Here is a 23,003-nt window from a genome sequence, read left to right as displayed (position 1 = left end):
CATAAATTAATAAGACATATACACAAACAATTTTTTAAATAAGTAAATGAAACGAAAAGAAAAATCAACAAAAAAAAGCATATTAACAACTATATTATATATATATATATATATACACATATAGAGCAACAGTATGTCGGTAACTTTCCAAAATCAACCAATATTCGTAAATGAAAAATCCAAACTTTCGTACTAATGTACAAAAAGCCGAATCAAATGACTATGCAAGATCTAAAAAATGTACTAAACGCCAATAATATTGTAAAAGGTTAGGAAATTGTAAGAGACTCGATTTTGTTAGATAACTAAATCTGGAAACTATGGACAAAAATTTGTAAATGTATAGTCTTTTGTCGTCGCAGTGTCTATTTATCGAAATTTCAATCAAAGACTTTAATTGTAATTTAGAACTTATGTTTTGTATTTAATTTAATGTCCCTGCCCTGCCCATACTATCGTCTAACTACACTTTTAAGTTGACTACGAGTGTTTAATATTGTTTTCCCTTTATATTTTTTATAAATATTTTTGCCCTATTGTTAACTTGTTGTACGTTCTATACAAACTTACCTACATATGTTAATGAGAAGCGCTTATTATCCTCCTCATCCTTTTGACTCGCATACTTGTAACAACACTAGTAAATTAGAAACTAAAAACAACGTGAGATACTAATATTAAATGGATAAAACTCTCTTTATACGATTATATACATGCATACATACATACATAGTGTTAATCCAAAACGCTGCAATAATAGTTTTCTCGTAGATTTAAGGTCAGATTAAATTTCGTTTGTTTGCCTGCAGGACTTTAAAATGCACAATTTATTGTATACAATCATTTTTGTTTAGGAAAATCATTTAGTTTTGCTTATTAATTAAAACAATATTTTGTTTTCATCCAATCAGCTTAGATTTAGTCACTTATTTAAGACAACATTAAAAAAGATCTACATTAATTACGTTGTGTGTGATATAAAGATAAAAGGAAGAAAATCCAAACAAAAAAATATCAAAAAATGATTTAAAAAGTCTCAATAAAAAAAAAAGTATTATAGTATAAATATTTTGAAGTGTGCTTTATTTGGATATTGTTCGGTATCCTAGATAATTTCCACAAGGAACAATCACATGGAAATTTAAATGTGTTTACTAGCAAGATTTAAAAGCATTTTTAATAATTCCCAAATAAAAGTTCTGCTGAAAAGAGTACCTGCCGACTCGACACCAAAATTTAATCAACTATTAGTGGGGAAAACCTTAATTTTGTCTAAAATTATAAAACACTTCTACATTTGTTTTTACCGTAACGGTGCTTTTAAAAGCCGATGATTAGAATTCAATAACGATAACTTTGATCCGATAACGTCGATAGATTTGCTCGGAGTTCGACTCCTTTGTCGGAGTTCAACTCTTTTGTTCGACTCCTTTACCCGATGTTGGTACTATTTTGCACGATTTTTACTCTTTTGTTCCAAGTTGGCGACTCTTTTGCATGAACTGCACTCATTTGCTGCATGTTGGATGCTTCCATCGAGTTGCGATCCCCCTTTGCAACATGTTCAACAGAGCCACTGGCTAAAAGAAATTCGATATATCGACATCGAAAAATTGCCATCGATTTATCGCACTCCATCGGTTCCATTCGATAATATCGATGGTGCCATCGATGGTTTTCCCAGCTCTATCGAGCAATTCTTGCGTGTGGTTGTTGTTGTTTTCAAGGTGAGTGAGGAATAATTGTTAATTTAAATGAAATAAACTCAATTTAACATAAACGCGCTTAGTTATTTTATCAAAATAATTCGGGCCTGTGCTGAGATGTGAAATTTATGCAAGGGCGATGCAAATTCAGCAGTTCGCCCCTGCCTCATCATATCAGATATAGAAACCAGAGACAGTCTGGGTGGTGGTGGTTGAAATAAAGAAGAGGGGGAAGTGGAATGGCAGCAGCCACAGCAGCACCTACACCTGCAGCACCTGAAAGCGCAAATGCACCTGCCGTTGGGTCCCTGGCAGTGGGCGCGCAATTCCGTGAAATACACAAGAACACTTGGCTGAAACGACTTACAGCAGATGGAAAAAAATTAACAGTCGGACCCAAGGTAGTATATCACTTTTGAATTTGAATGAATTTGAATTTGAATATATTTGCTACATTTTTCTATATATTTGCAGAAATCAGAATGCAGCTGGGTAGTTTTCTGTGTACACGATGACACGGAGGCCCTACTTGAAGGTTATGCCGAGCCAAGGCAGGCAGCGGCCCATATGCCCGAGTGGGCGGTTTCGTTGCGGGAAACATTGCACATTTCGCACGCTTTGATTCCCAATTCGCATGAGTTTGAATTTGTTGTAACGCTTAGCAATGAGGTCTTGCGATTTCATGCCGTGTCTTGGTAAGTGGGCCACCCGCAGTTGCGGCTGCGGCACGCAATAATGCATTTTTACTTTCGTTTTTTTTCAGGGAAATTATGCAAGAATGGGTGGAAACATTGAGGTCCAAGCTGCGCGAAATGAAAATTCTCTCGCCGCGCGAAAACCTCTACACAAAGTTACCTGAAGTACGTGCTCCATTGTTGCCAACAAGAGATCCAACATCACCATTGCCAGCTCCGCCGCCTGTGCCCGCAGCCATGGTGCCAGGAGTGGAGCGGGTTGTAACCACAACAACTCCGGCCACAGCCGCCATTCCAGCTCTAGCAGTGGCTCCAGCTGCAACAGTGACACCACCTTCAGCCGTAACTTCACATTCAACATCAAACTCAGCAGCTCCAGTAGCGCCTCCACCCACAACAGCCATGTCAAATACACTAAGCCAAAACCTACTCAATTTGCTATCGGACCCAATAAGTACATATAGTGAACAAATAAGCGAGACAACCACATCGCCAGTACCTAGCGATCCAGCTGTCGTTGAATATCATGGCATTACGGGAGGAAGCATTAGCAACGACGACGACGATGTCAATCTATCCGATGATGAGTTTCTATCTCCTTTACTCCGAAAGGCGTGCATAGCAACCGACAATGGGGTTCGCGTAGACGTAGTTGCTCAACGAGCCTCTGCCGGTAACCCAAAATTTATAAAAATTCCCCAAACATTATTCAGACATTCACGGTTTTATTTATTTTCTAGATCCAGTTTTAAACTTGGAACATATGCTTCAATGTGAACGTCTCATACCCAGGTGAGCTACTCACATTTCCACCGATATCTCGTTATTGCGGTCATGGAAAAATTTTATAACTGCTTTTATTGTTGATTTACTGCCCTTATAGCTGGACAGAAATATCATGCGTAACAATGCCAGATACCGCATGGCCATCAAGGACAGTTCCTTTTCTTCGGCAGCTATCTGCAAGCGCATAACTTTCTTATATCGTTGGCTGACAGCAGCCTTCAGAACATCATATTCCTTGCTCATATTTTGCAACACCACACCACGTTTCTTGCGTAAATAATTATTGATATGGGAATCTATCAATTTCTTAAATCTGTAATCTAACGCTTTGACACAAGCCATATCCTCCCTAGTCTCACATAATACACTGAAGAGGGTAACGAAATATTGAGGTGTTACTGTCATAGCCTTGTTGGTATTCAGTACTTTGGTCGATGCAACGGACGACCAGGAAAAGACTTGTTTAATATATGCCAGCTGCTTGTCCAAATACTTGTTCTCACGTGTTAGAGCTTTAAGTATTTCCTGATATTTCTTATAGCGCTTTTGCAAAAGTTCATGTCTCAATTGTTGCTCTTGCAATTCGATGGCCACGGCCTCAATTTCCTCTAACAACCTGCGATTCTCAGTCTCGTCGCAATCATGTATCCTGCCAGTTATTGGATTGGATGTGCATATTGTGGCCATAGAATCCGAATCATCGCTATTATAGGTCTGGTTGTCATCTCCATTATTCACGCTGCTTTCTGGCTTAGAACGGCGCTTCTCCACCATCATCTGATGAAGTGTGGACAAATCGATATTGCAATTTTGGTCCTCAGTAAATGGGAAGCCTAAGGTTTTATCATCATGGAGCTGTTTGTTCAATTCAAGCAACATGTAATTGCGAGAAAACTTCTCTTCTTTTGATGACTGCTTGAATATCTGAAGCCAGCGAGTCCATATGGGCATAATCAAGTCCTTGTTGGTCAGCTGGGAAATTACCCATATTATTCTCTCTACCGCCTTGTCAAACTTTTCATCCAGTTTTTCCGGGGTTAGGTGATATTTGCAGAGAGCCATCTTTAAAAAATAAATAAGTATATAATTATTATTGTAATATACTGGAAAAAGTGATGTGGGATGTGAGAGAGTTAACAAGCAAGTGGGTTATGAAAGTTAGATTTAGTTGGCAGGCACTACTATGTTTTATAATCAGTTCAAAGAGCTAAAACTTGATCTCTTTTAAGGCCACAAACATCACGTTCCATGTCCGCCGGAGCGGCCGATAAGAGCAGAAGGCCACCTCGAAGACAACAGCAGGCACATGGAGGAACTACCTCAACAGCTGTGGAAGAACCACAGGATAACATCACAATTATACAGGTGTCGAATGCGACAACAAATGGTCAATCCCAACCGCCCGAACTGCCGCCCAAAACCAATAATATAGTCGCCGATGTTTTTCGATTTCCTGAGATCAATGTAAAGTCAAAGACAACAACGACGACGACGACGACGACTGGACAATTGCAACATACCGATTACAAAAGCAACGTACAAATCATTCCGTCCAATGCAAGTACCATACAGGTGCTGGGCCAACAGCCCAGCAGTAGCAGTACCGCCAGCACCAGTAATCCCTATACTATGCCAGTGAAACCAAATGCTTCCAATACAACAAACCTTCCACAAATATCCAATACGAATACAACAAAGGTGCAAGTACTATGTGAAGGCCCGACCAACAGCGATGTTGCCACCACAACGGTGGCCGTCTATGGAACCTGCTATCCCATTGAAGCAGTCCAAGCTGGGCCAAGTTGTAGTACAGGGATTGCCTCCGCTTCACCAGCAGCCAAGCCAAAGACGCCAAAGCTAAGCAAGAAGATAATACTCAGCGCCAACACGTCGGGCATAACGAGCATCAGTGTCAATCATGAGGAGAACACCGATCCTGTAATCACTGGGAATGTACACTATGAGAAAGTGTTTCTTTCGTCCAGCATACCCATTAGCAATAGTAATAGTCACACCAGGAGCCCAACAAGATTGCTGGAGGCAGAACGTAGTTTGTCCAGCAGCGGTCCACCTCCAATTGCCAGTAGTCCAGCATTGCCGAGACGTCGCCTGGCTTCGCCCACCAATGGACGACGAATGCCACAGTTAAATCGAGGCCTAACTGAGCTGGTAATCAGTACGCGGCCAAGTCGAAGGGATTTCCATTATCTTAAGTTACCCAATACGCCCTTGAAAACAAAGACGACGACTACAACCTCTTCCTCAACGCAAAAAACATCAAGTGCTGCCAACAACAATATCGAACAGCAATCCACGCCACGTTCGGGCACTGGTGCTCCACTACCACGCAATAATCATTCAAACACAGTTCCAGATTCGGAAAGCAGTGTGGATCAGCAACGCAGACGCAGCTCTTCAACATCTGATGCACAGGCTCCGCTTCAACGTGCCGCTGCCTCCGCCGCAGTATCAACACAGCAGCATCAAAGCAGCCAACGTAGTGCCAACAATAATGATTGTGGTGGAAATGTATTTCGAATGCAATCGCCTCCACAGGTGGCTGCATCAGCAGCACCTTCAAATCAGGCGCAATCTTCTCCAAGTAAACGACTAACATTACGCGAACAACAGGTCATGCAATTGAGGCGCGAGATTATGCATCCTGGTGTGCGTTTAAATTTGCGGCGTAAAGATTGTGTCGGATCTATTGCCTGGGTTGATGCATTTGGTGGTGTTTGGTAATTACAAAGAAAAATAGTGCATTATGTTAACTCCTACTAACTTGATTGTTTAATTGTATTTCAGGATTGCTGGGTGGAAACAAAAGGAGCATCCAGTTCTTTACAATGCCCTGCATATTGGTGACCAACTACTCTCGATTGCCGGTGTAAGCATTAGCAGTGCAGCAGAAGCCAACAAAATCATACGGAATACTAATACACTTTTTGTAAGTGATAGCTTTATTTAACTTGAATTGCCATTAAAATACCAAAATTATCCATTATAGGTCGAGGTATTGCTGCGACGGATACCGTTTGGTCGCGCCTATGCTATACGTCGGGACCGGGAAGGTCAGTGTTTGGGTCTAATACGAGATGGAAATACATCGACCATTGTCGATGTGGTACCCAATAGTTTAGCAGCTCGTCATGGATTGCCTCCCAAAGTGTGTATTTAATAATAAAATTGAATGCAAAAATTCATATAATTTGATTTTCTATCCAGACTCAATCATGTGATGGCAGTACATTGACATTTTGGATGCTCACCGAGATTAATGGACGAACGCTCAATTTGTTCTTCAAGGATATGGAGATACGTGATCGTCTTAATTCGGTGGGACGTGATATATCGATATTGGTGCAACCTTCGGACTTGATAACGAAATTAAAAAAACAATTGAAGTCATTGCGTGGCTATAAGGATTATCTGGTGCAGTAGTAATAGTAATCACTTCAAAAGTGATATATACCGGGTGAACAATTTAATATCTCAACTGTTATATGCTTGTGTTATACTCGGTCTATTTTTTGTATAACTCTGGGGCCCAGTAATCATTCCAAAACCATGTAATTGCATTTTATTCAAATTGAACAGACATGCTACATAGTCAACTCATTTACATACATACATAAATGTATATGTAGAAACTTTTTGCTATATACATACGAAACTATATAATGAATACTACTTCTTAAAGGTCTTAGGTGTAGCGTTGAGAATTCATATATACAAAAAACAATGAAAACAAAAATCCCTTTATATATTTTTGCAAACTTTTATATAAACTCATATATATATATATATATATATATATATACCTTTATATTATATACAATGAATCTAAAAAGATATATACATACATACTTACTAGCTGTCACTTGATCCAATAGCTAAAAAATGTACACTTCGAATAATCGTGTTTTTCGAAAGAGAAATTATTGAGAAATTTTACAAAAAGCAATTAATGAACAAGTATTTTAAAATAATTTGAATATTTTATTTTTCAAAACAAAACAAGATTGTAATCGTACACGTATTATACAACAAACTGTGCAACTTAGTATCCTTATGCAATATTAGAGTGCCTCTGATTTTGTTTTTTATAAATGTTTCTCTTATGATTTTATTTTTTTTTACCTTTTTTAAATGAAACAAAAAGACAATTAGATAAAAAAGAAAAAAACACAAATTGGAAACATCTACGTAATCTTTAGGATGTGATAAAAATGAGTACTCAAAACTTTAGGCAATTTTTAAATGAACATTTTTAATTGTAAATGCTTTTTGATTTGTTTTAATATAAGTCTCCCATGGGTATATTCCACCATCTTAGGTATAAGCATATAATGATCATTAAAGCAATTCCATGTAAATCACTCACAGACAGTATTACGTTTAGCCTCGTGTACATTTTGCTTCCAGATGCGGAAATTATAGACATCTGTTTCCAGTGTGGAGTAAATAAAAATTGGCATTGAATTGGTCATTACCCAAATGGTGCCATCTGCATCGATCTGTCGAAAGCAATGAAACTCAATAGTTAATACAATTGAAAATTGACTGCAAATTAGTGCTACTAACCGTCAAATCACTTGGGTAGATCATTTCTCTGGCATTGGCAACAACGGTACCATGATTGGCCGCGGAAAATGGCTTCTTAGTGTTCCAACAGCCCACGCCATTGGTTTGTATCTCATCATAGAAAACCACCTGTGTACGAGGATCATAAACATGCATGGTGGATTGTTTTTTTTCTCCACGGCTACCCAAAACTCTAAAGTCATTTCCGTGATCTGAACGAGCCGCATTGGACTCAAGTTGTAGCACTCGATTGGAGACCACAAATTCGTTATTACTAGCCATGGGATGGAAGTAAACACTACGACTGCCATCGTTCTGATGGGGTCCCAATGTAATGGAAAAAATACCATCATCCCAGCGGAAGGTCTGATCTCCAATGTCTAGATCACCAGCCAACGGATCGAAGTTAAAGTAGTTGTGCTCAAATGACCACATACGATTCTGGGCGAGACTGTAAACATATAAGCGACGATACACGAGATCCGGTATATAAGCATAAGCAGCACTGCAATCTCGCTTATTTTCAATGTCGATGGTAAGACTGGCCAGACCACGTCCAGTCTCTGCTATACTCTCAGGTATATCGAATCTTTTGATCACTCTATCGGTTTTTAGGTCTACGATCCAAATACTGGGGCGTCTGATTTGTTGACGATTGTCTAGCAAAAAAAATATGGATATGATAACAAGAACAGGATATTCATGTGTATGTTTCTAACTTGGATACTCCAACATTCCGGTGTCAATGAACCATAATCTTTGGCAATCGTCGACTGTTGTCCTATAAACAGATACCAAATTCCGGGAGCTGTGATTAAATTGGTTTGTCTCAAAATCCGGATAGGCGTATAACTTAGGACTGCTGCCCTGCTTGCCCTCACGGCGCATATCAATGAAGTTTAATGTCGAGGGTATGCCGACACGCCTCCTAGGCATCGTTACAAAAAGGCGTCCTTGAAAATGTGTTGCACCCATTGGGACATTGTTGTATGCAATATACGGAGTGTCGTCATTGCTAGTTATAGTGCGGGCACTTATGCCTATGGGGTTAACATCTCTGGAGGTGATCACGTCACGTTTTTTACGATCCCGTCCATAACGACCCGGAAACACTATGGGCAAGTCTTCGGAGGGAACAGGCTTTCTAACCGGACCAATACCAACAACCGGGCCATTTGACCCATCCCCGCGATTATGAAAGTCCATCTGCTTCCATTTGAAGACCTCAATCATGCCCTCGCCTTGCACAACAATTATCTGTAGAGAACAGATTAGACATGCCACAAAGAGCTTTTCCATTATTCCGAACTACCGCTAAGTACTACTAGACTATAAAGCTGCCAAGCAAAGACTGAATTTAATATTCAACGGAGAGGTCTCACCAGATATTTTCAATTGATAGGAGAAATTGTTTGCCAATATGAGAGATTCCCTATCGCAATGCTGAAACCTGTTTGCGCCATAAGTTACGCTACATTTAAAAGGGGTAAGTGCAAGTTCTGATTTACAGAGACATTGAAAAAATGAATAAATTTTATTCGACCTGCATTTAAATTAAATATCTCCGGCAAAGCGCTTGAATGAATGTCATATTTGTGCTACTTTAAATGTATTATAGACTGTTTGGAAGTAAGAGTGTCTGTAGTACCAAAAAAACAGTCTGAGCCAAATAGGTAAACTGATAAAAATGAAATTTGACATATGTATTCTTAAAAACTCGGTAAGTTTGCATATCTGTAACTTTGTCAAATTTTAACCGATTGATTTTTGAATGATTTAAAATAGAAATAAATATCAATATCAAGTTATCAAATGAGAAAAAATTGCGAAAGAGCACAATATTCTAATAAACCCTAATTTAACTTTGTAAAATTCTCAAAAACCATTATATTTACGAATCTTCAAATATGTTTTTTTTTTACCTTTACATATTTATGATGTCATAACACTTAGATTGGATTTTAGATTGCTACAGACTGATGGCGAAATCCGGCACTGGAAAGTTGCTCATAAAAGATTAAACATTGAAAATAACAAAGAAAATCTTTTGCACATTTTTGAAAAATACCAAGGCGCCTACAAAACATCGATAGCAAGATAAGTGTAGACTATCGATAACACTCCTGCATATCGATGATTCGGGTGCACTGCAACACTGAACAACACACACACAAATACACGCGCAAATTGACTCGCAAAAGAGACGAGGCGAATGCACCGAGCACGGACAAAACGAAGTGAGGCAGAAAGCAGAAAAACTACAAACAATTCCCTTTGCGATTAAACAATAGAGTTAGCAAGGCAGTCGATATTGACTCACCAAATTAAGGAAATTAAATAAAATCAGCCCAAGAGTCGAGCAACCAGGGAGCGGAGCATTTTCGCTGAAGGCGCGCGCGTTGCGTTCTTTTTCCCCATTTTTGTGAGTGTGCTTGTGGCTGTGTGCGTGTGAGTGAGTGTGAAGTGAATACACACACACGCAGACGACGAAGACGAGTGAAAGTGTCTCTCTCCCTCACGGAAGTGCATCTATCTGTGATTTTGATTTTGTATAATAATAATGCGTCGCGCATACGCAAATTTTTGTTACGCTTACGCCAAAGATTAAGTGCGGTCTGAAAGAAGAAAACAGAAAGAGTGTAACACAAACAGAAAGCGAGGAGGAGAGAACTAGTGGAGTGGACCAGCAGAAACAGAGTCTTGCGAGGAAGAAAAAGGAAATTGAAAATGGCTGAACAAATGGAAAATACATTGGTAAAACACTTAAAAGACCATCAACAAATGTTGACAATTTCTGGCTCTGGCTCTGGTGCTGAACCCGATCCAGATCCCGACCCCGATGATGATGATGTTGGCGGGGCCGAATCAGTTGTGGTTGTCAATGGTGAATTGGATGCCTCATGTTACCACGTGAACATGAGAATCCATGAGGATTCCGCAGATGCACAAATGGTGCCAGTGAAATGTGATTCGGGGGATAGCTCCGCTTCTACTACATCTGCCGCCAAACCCAATGCCGCCAACGTGGCCGCTAAGCTGGCGAAGCCAGCACAGAGTAGCTCGCCGCCGTGTCAGCTTTTGGAGCGTCTTAATTTCCCCGAAGGCAATATAATCAATACGCTTCATACGATATTGGCTCTGCCGCCATTTGACCCCTATGCTCCGCCCGCCAAATCGGACACAACATACAAGGAGGTCATCTCATTGATGCAGTGGAGCTTACGCGATGACAACGCCATCGAATTGGAGTTGAGTGAGAAACTGCTGCATGAGTGTGAGCATAAGAGCAATGATCCCAACGATGAGACGCGTTCTTATTTGGTAAGTTTCTATATATGAATTAAACACCGTTTAACCTCGTCTTATTGTGTATGTTTTCTGCACTTCCCTTCCAGATGGCCATTGAAAATATGCGCTTGTTTTCCGAAGATCCCAAGAATCCGCTGCGAGATGCCGATGGACAGTTGCGTGCAATTACGGTGCGTTGGTTAGCCGGATGGCCAACAAAACTGGCAAACTCTGTTTCACTCAAACCTAATCCATTATAGCTCTATTTTCAGAATCTTGCCTTTATATTTGTTAAACATCGCAAGGGTGAATTTTTTACATTTTGCTCCTGCAAAGAATGTCTCGAATATCGTGAAACCATCATGGCTATTATGATGGATCAATTTAAGGCTGCTCACATGGTTGTCATGTTACTCGATGTCCTCATCAAGGCCTACAGTCCCATGCTGAAGTAAGAATATCTCTTCATTTATTTCTCAATTCGCCTTATTATTTATGTTTTTTATAGAAACGATGCTGCCTATAATAAATTTGAGAAACTGCTTGAATGCAACAAAGAAATCTATTGGATCACAAGTGGTTATCTCTACGATAAAAATGCCGAATATCTTGATTTTATTGATGATACAGCGATCTCTGATAATATGATATTAGTGCTATTCAGTGCCATGTAAGTCTAAGCCAAAGAGATATTTGAGTTTGTTTATTGGAACGTATCTTATTCCCATGTTCATTATTTATTATTATTTTGGACAGCTTGATGGCCAATAATCCAATGCTACTGCTACAAATACTCGCCTATAATGTGGAGTGCATTGTTAAGGCTTTCTCCGAGGGTATGATCGAAATTGCTCAGAATGTGCAAGAGAACGAAAAGGTTTCGGCCGAGAGAATGCTGACATGTATGTTGAGTTTTTTAACACCTTCTAGTATTAAGTTCATAAAAACTTATATTAATTTTAATTTTTCTTTTGTATTTGTAGATCTGTTGGATGGATACTCTGATTTGAATTGTATTTCCCAGAAAATCTCGCTAAGCCTTTTTGCTTTCGAAAATGATTTTCTACGAAAATTCAAACTCTCGTGGGTGCTACTATGCCAACGTTTATTTCAGCAACATGTGTTCAGTCCCCTGGGGGACACAATGCTGGCCTGCATCCTTTCATTAAAGGAGACGGCCCCATCGACCCAAAGTTCAGCCCTAATAAAGCGTTTCATGCTATTCGATGAGCATATGCACTCCATTGAGCGCCGCTGGACGGACATTTGGATTGAATTGAACAAGTTTAACTTGTCACCAACAGAACATGATCGTCGCATGGGCCTGTTGGATGTGTACAACATATTTGATAAAGTTGTCATGGATGCCACATCATTTTCGCTGCCCGATATTAGCGATGATGAGTTTATTGATTTTCAGCGTATTGTCGATCGCCAGTTAGCTTGGAAGAATATAATGGCATTCACCAAACTAAAATGGCCCGATGGCTTCTATGATCCTCCCAATAGGCTAGTGCATGAGGATGTATGTAAAAAGTGTAGTTCGCTGCTGGAACACCATGACGAGTAAGTGGTTGGATGTGGAATTATATTTTATAATATTGTTTAAAATTAAAACATTCTTTTTTGAATTAAATTATAGGAACTGCAAATGCATCACTTGTTCTATAGCCGGCACGCCCTTACGACCTCGGCTAGCTGGCCATTGTGCCAAGTGCACAACGCTTGGCATTGTTGAGAAGGATGCCAAGCTAATGAAATCAAAGATTCTCAGCACTTGCACTAGCGACGAGGCTAAACATAATGCCGCATCGGCAACGGCGGCCGCTCATCAACGACTGCACACGACGGAGGCTGTGGATGAACCAAATAGTGGTGGTAATGGTGGTACTGTTGGAACTGTATTTCGACGTCAAGATACCACCGAAACCCTGCGCACAACTTATCACATCGCCTGGGCGGTATTTCAACATTTGACGACGAGAAAACGCTATCGTCACGATACTATCGAATCGCAGTTCTTTTGCGGTGAAAACTGCCGTGTCTCAGCCTGCCAATTGGCACGTAAAATTCTCGCCAATCAATTGTCACCACCGCTGACAAAACATCTCTTGCGTTGCTTTCAACCATTGTCCTTTACACGTGAAGAACTCCGATCGACCCTTCCGTCTTTGATGTTCTTTAATCGTAAATTGGCTCCCACTCCGGCGGAGTTGCAAGAGCTTAAGAATCAGCATTATGTTTACAAGACCTATTGGACTTTTGTACTTTCCATCTATGCCAATTTCTTTGTTAAATTCAATTCAAGCTCAACTGATTTTAAACATTTGGAATTGGTCAAGGGCGATTTGCGTTTGCGACTTAATAGCGTAGTGGGTGACAAGGATGATGGACGTTTTGAGCAATTTCTGGCTCAGGTTATAGGGTATGTAGAACAATTATAAATTTCATAATTCAAAAGGAGTCTAAAACTTTACTTTTATTTCACAAATTGCAGATATTCTCCATTCAAGATTACCGATGAGTAAGTGGAAACTCTTTATTGAATTTTATAAAAAGACTAAAAAGAACCCACAAATTTCAAAGACCTAATGTCTAAGGAAGTGTGAATTAAACAAGCATTTTTGAGAATTTAAATTTAATTTAAGAATAATTGACTCTTTTAAATGGTTAGTCAATTGTTAATTGACAGTTGGTCTATTTGATTGATAGGTGTTTTTGGCAGTGTTGCCAAAGTCCTAATAAGTAGAAATGTCAAATTACGCTTTTAACTAGGGTCTGTCTTTCTGACATTATTGAAAGAAAGTGAATTTTAGCCACGAATTGAAACTTAATTTACCGTGATTTTTTTAATTAATTGCAGTTTTACTCTGGGCGATACGAACATAGAGAAGATGCAATTCGGTGTAGATCAATTAATGATGCTCCATGACTCACAAATAATGTAAGTGCACCCATTTATTTGTCACACACACACACAAACATGTAATTAGTAATTAAATTATATTTTCGTGTCTATGCTTGATGAAATAGCAAACGAACCAAGCCGGATAGCACAACCAATTTGTCGGGAGCCAAGTCCAAGACCAATGAATCTGTACAAACGGCGGGTCCGGGTGGGAATAACAACGAAGCTGGCAATCCCAAAAAGTGTAAGGAGAAGATGCGGAAATGTGAGTACCAAAAAAACAAAGCCTACTTTATTTCTTGTCTAAATTGTTTCTGTTTCTTCAGGTTGTGCCGACTATGCAGATATTGGTGAGCCATGCAAAGAGAATCATTCAAAGAAGCGTGTTAAGAAAGAATGCAATCATGCCCGTTTCAATGAGACTCGTGATCGTCTGCGTAAGAAACTCACTCAGATTGTAAACGATCGAAAGACTAAAAGTGCCCAGGATAATGCAGCGACTGCAAATGCAGCAACGACAACAGCAACAAGCAGCAGCAGCAGACCCAAGCCCGAATTGCCACCGGCAGTTGCCTCAACGAAGCGTCTGCTGAAATCAGATCCAGTGGCAAACACCCAGAACGGCAAGCAATCTCAACCGCCTACATTGAAAGTGTTTGCCACGGCGCAATTGCAATCGACATCAACGTCGTCGTCGACATCTGCCTCCCGCAAAATGCCAGCAGTGGCAACTGCAGCAGCTGCAGCCGCAGCAGCTCTCATAGACAACGGTGAAAATATTGTCGAGAATTGCGACAATAGTCTTCTCTGTCTGGACAGCCTCTGCAAGAGTATACAAATGCATACGGATGCCACAGTGGCGGCTAATGCGGCAGCTGCTGCTGCCGCCGTGGCCGCTGTCAAAAGTGGCGATGGTGGTGGTGGCGTGGGCAATGCTACTCAAGAGCTGGGCAATTATAGCAAGGAAGACATGATGCAGGATTTTGCTGAATTTCTGGGCAGTTATTCGCGTGAACAGGATCAGCAACGTTGGATTAATGAGACGCTGAATTTTATTGAGGGTAAAACACAGCAGCCCCAAACCTCGAATCCCAAAAAAGCGGCCAAGAAGGCCAAACAGAAGCAGCGCAAAGAAGAGGAAAAACGCATCAAAGAGTTGGAGGATTTGCGTAGTCAGTTCCTTGATATTTATTTCAAGGAATTTATTGGCAAATACGAAATGCGCACTTTAACGGCTGCAGGCGGCCGAAAGCGTGAGAAGAAACGCATTGCCGAACTGGAGGCAAACATTAAGAATCTTCAGCGAGCCAAGGGCAAAGTAGAGTCCGTCATATTGGAACTAATAGCAACCATTAAGCAGTCGAATTCCGATTTTAAATTTTCCTATCTACCCACCAAAGAGCAGCAATTGGCCAAAATGGCTCAGCTCGAAGAGTTGCTCAGTGGAGGAGGAGTCAGTTCCGGCAGTGCTGCGGCAGAAGTATTACCAACAAACGCTCCGGCGCCGCAACGATATCCAGAGTTTAGTAATCCTACCTCCTTCTATCCCCCAAACGTCTCGCAAGTATGTTATGCTCCACCCCAGCAACAGCCACAAGTGTCAACGACTACGGTGACGGTAACAGCAGCTGCCAATGCCATTTCTACGGATCCCTCGAAACGGATTGTCACCATACGACGAATCCAAATGCCGCATTCAGGCGGGGATCAACAGGTGACTGTGGTGGCCAAAGGAAGTTCTCCAAATGAGGATAAATTGCTATATACATTTGTCAATGGCCATATGGTGGCTTCGGCTCAACCGGAAAACGAACCATCATCATCATCGTCTCCAGTCACTGCTGCTGTGTCTGTGCCAGAGAAGAGTGTTAAAGCTAGAAAAAAAGAGGCTAGAAGAGCAGAAGCTGCCGCAGCAGCAGCAGCAGCGGCCGCTGCAGCTACCGCTGCGTCCGCTGCTGAATTGGAAGTTGCTAAAGCCAACAGTAGTGGGAAGAGCAAAAAGCAACAAAAGAAGTCAAAGACTTCTGTTATGGTTGCAAATGCTTCCAGCTCAACATCGAATACTAGCTCCAAAACTCAAACTCCTCAAAGCAGCGCCGTGAACACGAGAGAAAATTCCGTATGCCGTGTCAAGTCAAAGACAACGACGACGGCAATGATTAAAAAGGTCAAAAGTGTCGCTGGAGTCCAACTACCAAAGGTTGAGGCGTCGCCGCCACCACCAACACCAATTGAACCGCCAAAAAGACAGAAGCGGGTAAGGTCTAAACTGGATCAGGGTCAGCTGGATAACAATCCTTTCAAGTCCTTGCACATGCAAGATTCCTCAGAGGGTGAATGGGAAACAGGAAGCGAGTCGGATACGGCAGAGAGCGTTGAGCAGCCGCCGCCACCGCCAGTGAAGCCAAAAGCTGTTGCACCTGCTCCGAAATTGCCACCTCCAGCATTGGGAAAGCTTAAGCCCACACCGTTGACCACTTCCTCAACCAAAAAGACCAAAACAGAGTCTGCTCCGAAATCGCAATTGAGTCAGCAACAGCTACAAAAGGTTCAAAATCAACCTGTACCGACGCAGACCCAGAATCAACGCAAAGCAGCTGTCAAGCCTGTTCCACAGTCTCACCAGCAACAGCAACAAACGAATCTGTCCAAGAACCAGCCTCAGCGTATGCCGGCGGAATCGACACGAAAGCCAAAGAGTCAACCTGAGGAAACGAATCGAATTGGTGTGCAGCAACAGCACCAACAGCAGACTCGTGGGACACGAGGAAACAATCGCTCGAAGCAATCCGCCGGTAACCACCAACAGCAGCAGCAGCAGCAGCAACAACAACACCATCCTAACACCTCTAATCTCCAAGCCGATACAAAGCGATCCCAGCGCAGCAAACGCAGTCATCGACAAAAGCAGGGTAAGATACATTATGTCATTAACATTTCATCATATTAATCATATTTCCAATTCACAGAGGATTTGTCTGGCATTCCCAACCACATGGGATATTTTAATCCCAACGAAGTCGCCATTCCACCTCCAATGGCCATGACAACGCAATCGGCCGGTAGCTATGCCAGCACTTTGTCTCATCAGATGCAGAATTTGCGGATAAGTGGGAACTCCAAATTGTCGGCACAGCAGTCGGCCAACTGCAGCATTATGGATCAATTGAATCGTGGTGTACAGGTGGAACATCTTTCACTGCCACCGGGAATTACTTTGACCAAAGTAGATCCGGCTAAAAGTGAGCAACTGCGCCAAAAAAGTGAGTCAATTCGCCTACTCTCCAAGCCGCTGGCCGAGCATCAGCAGCAACAACAGCAGCAGCAGATGCCATTCCAGTCGCACCATCTAATGGCTGGCTATCATGGAGCAGTAGCCGGCTCCGGTATGGATCCCAATGGTGTGATTATGGTGGAAGCCAATCCGCGTTCGACTCGCCATCCAAGTCAGCCATCATCTGCGGCTATTGCCCCGAATGTGGCTGCAGCCGCCGCAGCTGCAAGTGCCAGTGGCAAATCTTCGCGCAGACGTCGACGCAATCGCGGAATGTCTGGCGGCGGCGGCGGCGGTGGCGGAGGTGGGAGTGCTAGTAGCGGTGGAAACGGCAACAAGCAGCGTGGTGGAGCAGGAGGCGGCGGAAGAGCCGATAGCCAGACAGGGGCAGTTTCAACTGGGGCTACAATTGAAACCAGTTCTGGTGGCAGCATCATTACACTTCGAAATCCCATGTTCCATCAATGCAATGGACCTGTGGGCGGAGGTATGATGCCACCGAATCCGAATCCCATGCCTCCAGGTGAGCCGAAAAGAAAATTAAATATCTTACATGGATGAATCTAAAAATTGTTTAACTTTCAGCTCGAAGCTTTGGAGGCGGTGGTGGTGGCGGTGGCCTGCCCATTGCACCGCCAATGGCCATGGATCAACCTGCCGCAATTATTAAGAATGAGAACGGAATGTTCACCATTCGTAATCCAGCACTGCATCAGGCTGTTACCAACGGTCTATCCATGGGCGGATACCGCCAGTTTGGTAGCAATGTGAACTATTACACGCCACAGGAGGCGGTAGCTGAGGCGGCACGAGCTACCCAGCTGAAACAACAACAACAGCAGCAGCAGCAGCAGCAGGCATCAGCGACAGGCAATTCCAATGCAACGGCAGTACCAGCAGCAACCACCAATTTCTCGTATTTCTCCAGTGGCTCTTCGGCTAATAGCAGTGGCGGTAGCATTAGCGGTAGCAATGGCAACGGCACGCACAATAATATCAGTATTAGCTGCACAAACGTTGTACCCAGTGTCAGCGTGTCGTCGTCTACCTCTAGCAATAGTCCCGGTCGGCTTGTGGGTGAAGCAGCCGTTATTGCCCGTCCAAGACAGACGCAGAAGTGTCTGTCCGCCATTGGCAGTGAAATGAAGCAAAAGACCAAAGACAGCTATCCAGTGCCCTCCGCCTCATCCTCGTCGTCAAACAGTCAATGGTCTGGCTTTGGCCAATCGACAGATTATGGTTCGAATTCTGGTGCATCATCTGGTGGCAGTGCGTTACAGGAAAAGTATCAGCAATCTAGCTACTATAACGGTTTTGAGGTATTCTCATCGCCATCTGCATCACAAGCGGCATCCGTTGGCGGTGGCAACGGCGGCCCTGGAGACTGTCATATGCATCATAATTGCGGCGATGATTCACCACCACCAACAATCACCGGTTTCAATTCCTATCTTGAGGGTATACCCAATACGGGCGTTATACGTTACGATAATGCGGCATTCCTTAAGAATTTGATACCAGGTCAACATCTTAACAACGAGGTGCGTGCCTATTATGGTAACTGGCGGCCAGATCAGGATTATCAAGAAAACTTTATATCACCATTTTTCTCATACTTTTCATCATAAATAAAGTCCAACTTGGACCACATTTTTTTTTCTAATCCATTTAAAATGAAGTTTAAGTTAAAATAAACTAATCATAGTCCACATAAGGACATAGTTAGGGCTAGTAAAACTCTCATTATCTATATATTTCTTGCAGGTCTCTATTCACAACATAAACGATTCGAACTTTGTGCGTAACAACACATCGCCGTCTCCGCATCACGTTGAAATAACTAGTGTATTTGGGAATCGTGTTTGCTCCTCGAATGCCTATGAGCAACAGCAGCAGCAGCAGTCATCTCAGTCCAGTGCCAATTACTGTGACAATGTGTCTGCAGATTATGGCAGTGGTGAGTTTAAATTTAAACATATTTTTCTTTTAACCTGATAATGGCATTCATATCTCTTTATTTTGCAGATACCCACCTGTTTGTGCCGAACAGCATGATGCCACGCCTAGCGCAACCACCGGCGGCACCAGATCCCTTTGCTTATGATTTTGAATCTGTCGGCTCTAAGCCCGCTAGCGTGGCTAGCGATCTAAATGAATTCCTACGTCGCAGCCCGCACAGCCAGCGCACTTCGCCATATAGTCCCGACGAGAACGCTGCCTTGGAGAGCTTTGTCCAAAATATGAGCGCCCTCCAAATAGAGATACAAACAGCCGCGAACGATGCTGAGCAGTGTTCGCGTCTAAATGGACCTGGAGTTGCCAATGATACGGCTGTTGCTGATGCTGCAGCCGGCGGCGCTGCCAGTTCCGCCTGGTGGTAATTCTATCCATAGACACAGAGGAAGAGTGAGAGGCCAAGACGGCCGTATCGCATGACAAGATTGGCTGGTTGCATTGCCAACACAGAAAATAAAACACACACACAAACACACATCCCTCATATACATCCATGCGCCAGTCACGCCCATATAACACAGACATTTCATTTATAAGGCAAAAAAAAAACAAAGAAAAAAAATGAAAACGAAAAACTCACAAGAAATCATTATAAATGGCTTAGAAGTCAATTTCGATGTTTCAACAAAAAATCGGAGAAAAAAAACAAATAAACGAATTCATTCAAATGGAAATTAATTAATGTTCTTCATAATAGTTTTTTTTATTCTCAATTCAATTCACTGCTAATAATTGTAAAAATGTGTTTTAATCTTAAATTCAAAAGTTAAAGATGCTGTAATTCATTTTTTTTTTTTTGTATATGGTTAAACTTCAAATACGAGCGACCCGGAGGCATAGCTAACACTTGAATCATCCATATCCTGGCACTGGCTACTCTGTGCATATTTAAGAAATTTAAAGCTCATTTTATTATAGCCCTGTTCCTGCAGAGCCTTGACAGCACCCAACATCACACCGATGGGATGCCGTCCGCATATTGTATTATTATATTTGCGCAGATATTCCGTAAAGGCAGATGGTGTGAGGGTTTCAATAATATCCATACCCTGTTTATCCAGTTGCTCAATGGACTTGTGAATGGGACCGCATGAGCGATCATAGTAAGTATAACTAAAGCGTTGTCCCCAATGACAAAAATCGGAAGATATCACAAAGAGATTTGTTGGATCCATCAAATATGATGACAAAAGGCTACCATATTGTGCCTCCTGTTCGGGATTGAGTGAGCCAACAAGTATGGGAACAATGGTAAATTGATCCTTATAGCTAAAAGATGAAACACAATTAAAAATGAAGGAAAATGACGAAATAGATTGTAAACTTACTCCTCCATGACTTTGGCTATATAAGGCAAATGCATTTCAATTGAGTGCTCATCCTCATCGGTTTTCATATCCATCCAAGTAAAGTGACCCGTCTTCTCCAGCTCGGCATTGACTGAAGTTTAGTTAGTAATTAAATTAAAGAAGTTTGATAAATTAAGTTTTACTCACTCTGAGTATCAATTTTGAGATCATATAGTGGAGTTTTATATTTTTTAGCCACCGACAAGGCACACCCACGCAGACGCACATGATGGGATGGGCCCAATATGAAGATGCGTTTCCTGAAAGATCATCAAATGGATCTTGATCAAATAAATATAAATTTAATGATTAGAGATAACTTACACAACAACTGGGCTCACTTGCCGATAGGCAAAGGCACCGCAGGCACCACAGTACGTATAACCGGCATGTCTAAAGAGAAAAACAATCCCAGTCATTATCATATCTTTGATTTTCATGGAAAGAAATGATTAAACTTACGGTGCAATAATGGCACGTGCTGGACCATGCGATAACTCAGCAGCCGATAACCACCGATCCAGTTGTCTGGACAGTTCCGAGCCTGATTGGAGAAAGAAATTAAAGTCAACAAATTATTAGCTATTAAATCGAAAACTCAGTAAGCCTTGCGTTGCCTAGACAACAATAAAAGAAAATTTACATATTATTTCAAGCTGATAACAACTCATAACAAAAGATTGAATTTAAGTGAATTATTTATTAAAAATGGAGAAGAATAAGTTAAACGATGATTTACTAAATCGTATTAAAAACGAGTTAACAGCCATATTGGAGGAGGAGTAAGTTATAGCATGTCGTTAATACAAAATAATGGTTGATAGAACTTTCTTTACTTAGGGCTACAGGAGATCCAGATAGAAAGGTTTCCTATGAAATGCTAATGAAACCGAATCCTTTACCACTCACTCAACCGCTGCCCAAGAATTCACCAAAGAAATCCGGAACAATTATTAAAAGTGCATCATATAGACAGGCAAATAGTGGCAAAACGATTCACATAAAACCATCTAATAATTTTCATCAACCGGAGAAGGCAACAAAGACGACGGATACAAAGTCGCCTGAAGCTGCAACTGACAGCAAGAAAAAAAGGGAATCACCCAAGGATCCGAGTTTACGTGCGGAGTTTTTAGACTCTCAGGCGGCCAAGAGCATAGACGATGAGATGCAGAAAATGCAATTGGAGCTAAAACAGAGCTATGAACTATTCCAAGGGATAAGCGAGAAATTTGAATCTATTAGCTTTGGCGGCCTGAAGAATCGCATACGTGACTTGCATTTAAATAACTCCAACAATGAGATCGGCAAGATGACAACCATGGAACTGCAGAAGATGTTCGAGACGCGCTACTTGCAAAATCGCTTGGACAAACTGACAACGGATGTGAGTCAGGGATTTCGACGTCATCCTGGTGAATTTGGTGATATACCCGAGTTGAGCAGATTCCTTCAGGCATGCACACAGTTGGAGCGTGGATTGGGTGCACTGAAGAAGCAGCGTCGCCGCAGCAGCGATCTGGGAAAGCGTTTGTGCTGGGCCACTGAGATAGCGTACGATCGAGTGGATGAAATACGCAATGCAGTGGGCTCTAAACCGGAGACCAATTTTTAAATTAATCAACAGCAAAAACAAAGGTTAAGTAAAAGAGCCATCAAAAATTTGTAGCACAGTGGGACCGACAGTTCGACATTTGGATGTTAATTTATTTCGCTGCTATCTATTCTGCATACCAATTTTATCATCTAACTTTAGATAGTTCTTATCGTCTATGATCTTATCAATTTTTCCAAAATTGTTCAAAATTAGAATGTTTAAAAAGGTAAAATCACAAATGTTTTAATTGTATTCAAATTTCGCATTGTCAAATTGGAAGGAAAAGTCTTCTACATGCAGTTCTAAATTAAATAAGGTTAAAGTCTTGTAACAAATTAAAATCATTAGTCTGCAAATTTGTATGTCATCACAAATTTGCATAAACTTGGTCATACAAGTTGCAATTGCAGCCCACTGTGCAATGCACATATGTATGTATGTGCATATGAAATAATTAATAAAACAAAAAATGTATTGCTTACTGGAATCCGTGTACCAGCTGCCGGCGTGGGTGGCTCTTCTAGACGACATTTATTTATTGAATTTGTTTATATATTTTCAAATTCAGTTGCCTTTTATTAAAAGCGTTTTTCTCGTTATTTTTCTCTCGTCCCTTCTCACTCCCACAACTTTTTGGTGTAAGCCTATCGTTACCTGGCGAATTCGCCGCATTTATCGATATATTTTCGCTTTGCTTTGTTGACTTATCGATGCCATATCGATATTTCAGTGTTGGGAAACCTAGAAAAGGTCACACTTTCGATACATCGATAGTAACATCGATGTTTTCTCCATTCCTG

At 41.5% G+C, this 23,003-nt stretch overlaps 6 protein-coding genes across 7 annotated transcripts; 3 read left to right on the top strand and 3 right to left on the bottom strand.

Annotated features, from left to right (window-relative positions):
- Positions 1–1,664: 1,664 nt before the first annotated feature.
- LOC6647614 (mucin-5AC) lies at positions 1,665–7,566 on the top strand. Its single transcript, XM_002070710.4, has 9 exons — positions 1,665–1,727; positions 1,790–2,107; positions 2,181–2,401; positions 2,470–3,074; positions 3,142–3,193; positions 4,417–5,925; positions 5,993–6,134; positions 6,195–6,353; positions 6,413–7,566. The coding sequence occupies exons 2-9, from the start codon at positions 1,946–1,948 to the stop codon at positions 6,626–6,628; spliced, it is 3,066 nt and encodes a 1,021-aa protein (XP_002070746.1). The 5' UTR covers positions 1,665–1,727; positions 1,790–1,945; the 3' UTR covers positions 6,629–7,566.
- LOC111519221 lies at positions 3,107–4,338 on the bottom strand. The gene has a single exon (XM_023178851.2). The coding sequence runs from the start codon at positions 4,247–4,249 to the stop codon at positions 3,203–3,205; it is 1,047 nt and encodes a 348-aa protein (XP_023034619.1). The 5' UTR covers positions 4,250–4,338; the 3' UTR covers positions 3,107–3,202.
- LOC6647655 (L-dopachrome tautomerase yellow-f2-like) lies at positions 7,564–9,172 on the bottom strand. Its single transcript, XM_002070712.4, has 3 exons — positions 8,491–9,172; positions 7,772–8,430; positions 7,564–7,704 (listed from the first exon to the last, which is right to left on the bottom strand). The coding sequence occupies exons 1-3, from the start codon at positions 9,068–9,070 to the stop codon at positions 7,564–7,566; spliced, it is 1,380 nt and encodes a 459-aa protein (XP_002070748.2). The 5' UTR covers positions 9,071–9,172.
- A 777-nt stretch (positions 9,173–9,949) lies between these two features.
- LOC6647656 lies at positions 9,950–19,931 on the top strand. 2 transcript variants are annotated; one of them, XM_023178587.2, is made up of 15 exons: positions 9,950–11,092; positions 11,167–11,250; positions 11,332–11,510; positions 11,568–11,729; positions 11,816–11,961; positions 12,043–12,625; positions 12,702–13,484; positions 13,557–13,583; positions 13,923–14,003; positions 14,093–14,232; positions 14,294–16,879; positions 16,937–17,764; positions 17,827–18,782; positions 19,006–19,198; positions 19,267–19,931. In XM_023178587.2, exons 1-15 carry the CDS (start codon positions 10,499–10,501, stop codon positions 19,620–19,622), a joined length of 7,698 nt encoding a protein of 2,565 aa, XP_023034355.1. In that variant the 5' UTR covers positions 9,950–10,498; the 3' UTR covers positions 19,623–19,931. The 2 variants fall into 2 exon arrangements, with proteins under 2 accessions (XP_023034355.1, XP_002070749.3); XM_002070713.4 differs by having other exon boundaries at positions 11,320–11,510.
- A 4-nt stretch (positions 19,932–19,935) lies between these two features.
- LOC6647657 (protein MEMO1) lies at positions 19,936–22,842 on the bottom strand. The gene is made up of 6 exons (XM_002070714.4): positions 22,686–22,842; positions 21,069–21,150; positions 20,931–20,999; positions 20,754–20,866; positions 20,586–20,697; positions 19,936–20,526 (listed from the first exon to the last, which is right to left on the bottom strand). Exons 1-6 carry the CDS (start codon positions 22,732–22,734, stop codon positions 20,064–20,066), a joined length of 888 nt encoding a protein of 295 aa, XP_002070750.1. The 5' UTR covers positions 22,735–22,842; the 3' UTR covers positions 19,936–20,063.
- Positions 21,238–22,510, top strand: LOC111519220. Its single transcript, XM_023178850.2, has 2 exons — positions 21,238–21,388; positions 21,447–22,510. The coding sequence occupies exons 1-2, from the start codon at positions 21,315–21,317 to the stop codon at positions 22,219–22,221; spliced, it is 849 nt and encodes a 282-aa protein (XP_023034618.2). The 5' UTR covers positions 21,238–21,314; the 3' UTR covers positions 22,222–22,510.
- Positions 22,843–23,003: the final 161 nt, after the last annotated feature.

Source organism: Drosophila willistoni, chromosome 3R (assembly GCF_018902025.1).
Source record: "Drosophila willistoni isolate 14030-0811.24 chromosome 3R, UCI_dwil_1.1, whole genome shotgun sequence".
In the NCBI taxonomy this organism is placed as follows: Eukaryota; Metazoa; Arthropoda; class Insecta; order Diptera; family Drosophilidae; genus Drosophila; species Drosophila willistoni.
This window is presented reverse-complemented; position numbering and strand designations above follow the sequence as displayed.

Excerpts from the sequence above, each read along its gene's own strand:
- LOC111519220 (XM_023178850.2), top strand. The coding sequence starts at position 21,315 with ATGGAGAAGAATAAGTTAAACGATGATTTACTAAATCGTATTAAAAAC. Across the intron at positions 21,389-21,446 it reads ACAGCCATATTGGAGGAGGA|GGCTACAGGAGATCCAGATA; the intron begins GTAAGTTATAGC and ends TTCTTTACTTAG.
- LOC111519221 (XM_023178851.2), bottom strand. The coding sequence starts at position 4,249 with ATGGCTCTCTGCAAATATCACCTAACCCCGGAAAAACTGGATGAAAAG.
- LOC6647656 (XM_002070713.4), top strand. The coding sequence starts at position 10,499 with ATGGCTGAACAAATGGAAAATACATTGGTAAAACACTTAAAAGACCAT. Across the intron at positions 11,730-11,815 it reads TTAGTGCTATTCAGTGCCAT|CTTGATGGCCAATAATCCAA; the intron begins GTAAGTCTAAGC and ends TATTTTGGACAG. Across the intron at positions 12,626-12,701 it reads CTGCTGGAACACCATGACGA|GAACTGCAAATGCATCACTT; the intron begins GTAAGTGGTTGG and ends ATTAAATTATAG.
- LOC6647655 (XM_002070712.4), bottom strand. The coding sequence starts at position 9,070 with ATGGAAAAGCTCTTTGTGGCATGTCTAATCTGTTCTCTACAGATAATT. Across the intron at positions 8,431-8,490 it reads CGGAATGTTGGAGTATCCAA|ACAATCGTCAACAAATCAGA; the intron begins GTTAGAAACATA and ends TTTTTTTGCTAG. Across the intron at positions 7,705-7,771 it reads TCTACCCAAGTGATTTGACG|ATCGATGCAGATGGCACCAT; the intron begins GTTAGTAGCACT and ends TGCTTTCGACAG.
- LOC6647657 (XM_002070714.4), bottom strand. The coding sequence starts at position 22,734 with ATGTCGTCTAGAAGAGCCACCCACGCCGGCAGCTGGTACACGGATTCC. Across the intron at positions 21,151-22,685 it reads CAGCTGGTACACGGATTCCA|GCTCGGAACTGTCCAGACAA; the intron begins GTAAGCAATACA and ends TTCTCCAATCAG. Across the intron at positions 20,527-20,585 it reads ATAGCCAAAGTCATGGAGGA|CTATAAGGATCAATTTACCA; the intron begins GTAAGTTTACAA and ends TTCATCTTTTAG.
- LOC6647614 (XM_002070710.4), top strand. The coding sequence starts at position 1,946 with ATGGCAGCAGCCACAGCAGCACCTACACCTGCAGCACCTGAAAGCGCA. Across the intron at positions 2,402-2,469 it reads CGATTTCATGCCGTGTCTTG|GGAAATTATGCAAGAATGGG; the intron begins GTAAGTGGGCCA and ends GTTTTTTTTCAG. Across the intron at positions 3,075-3,141 it reads TGCTCAACGAGCCTCTGCCG|ATCCAGTTTTAAACTTGGAA; the intron begins GTAACCCAAAAT and ends TTTATTTTCTAG.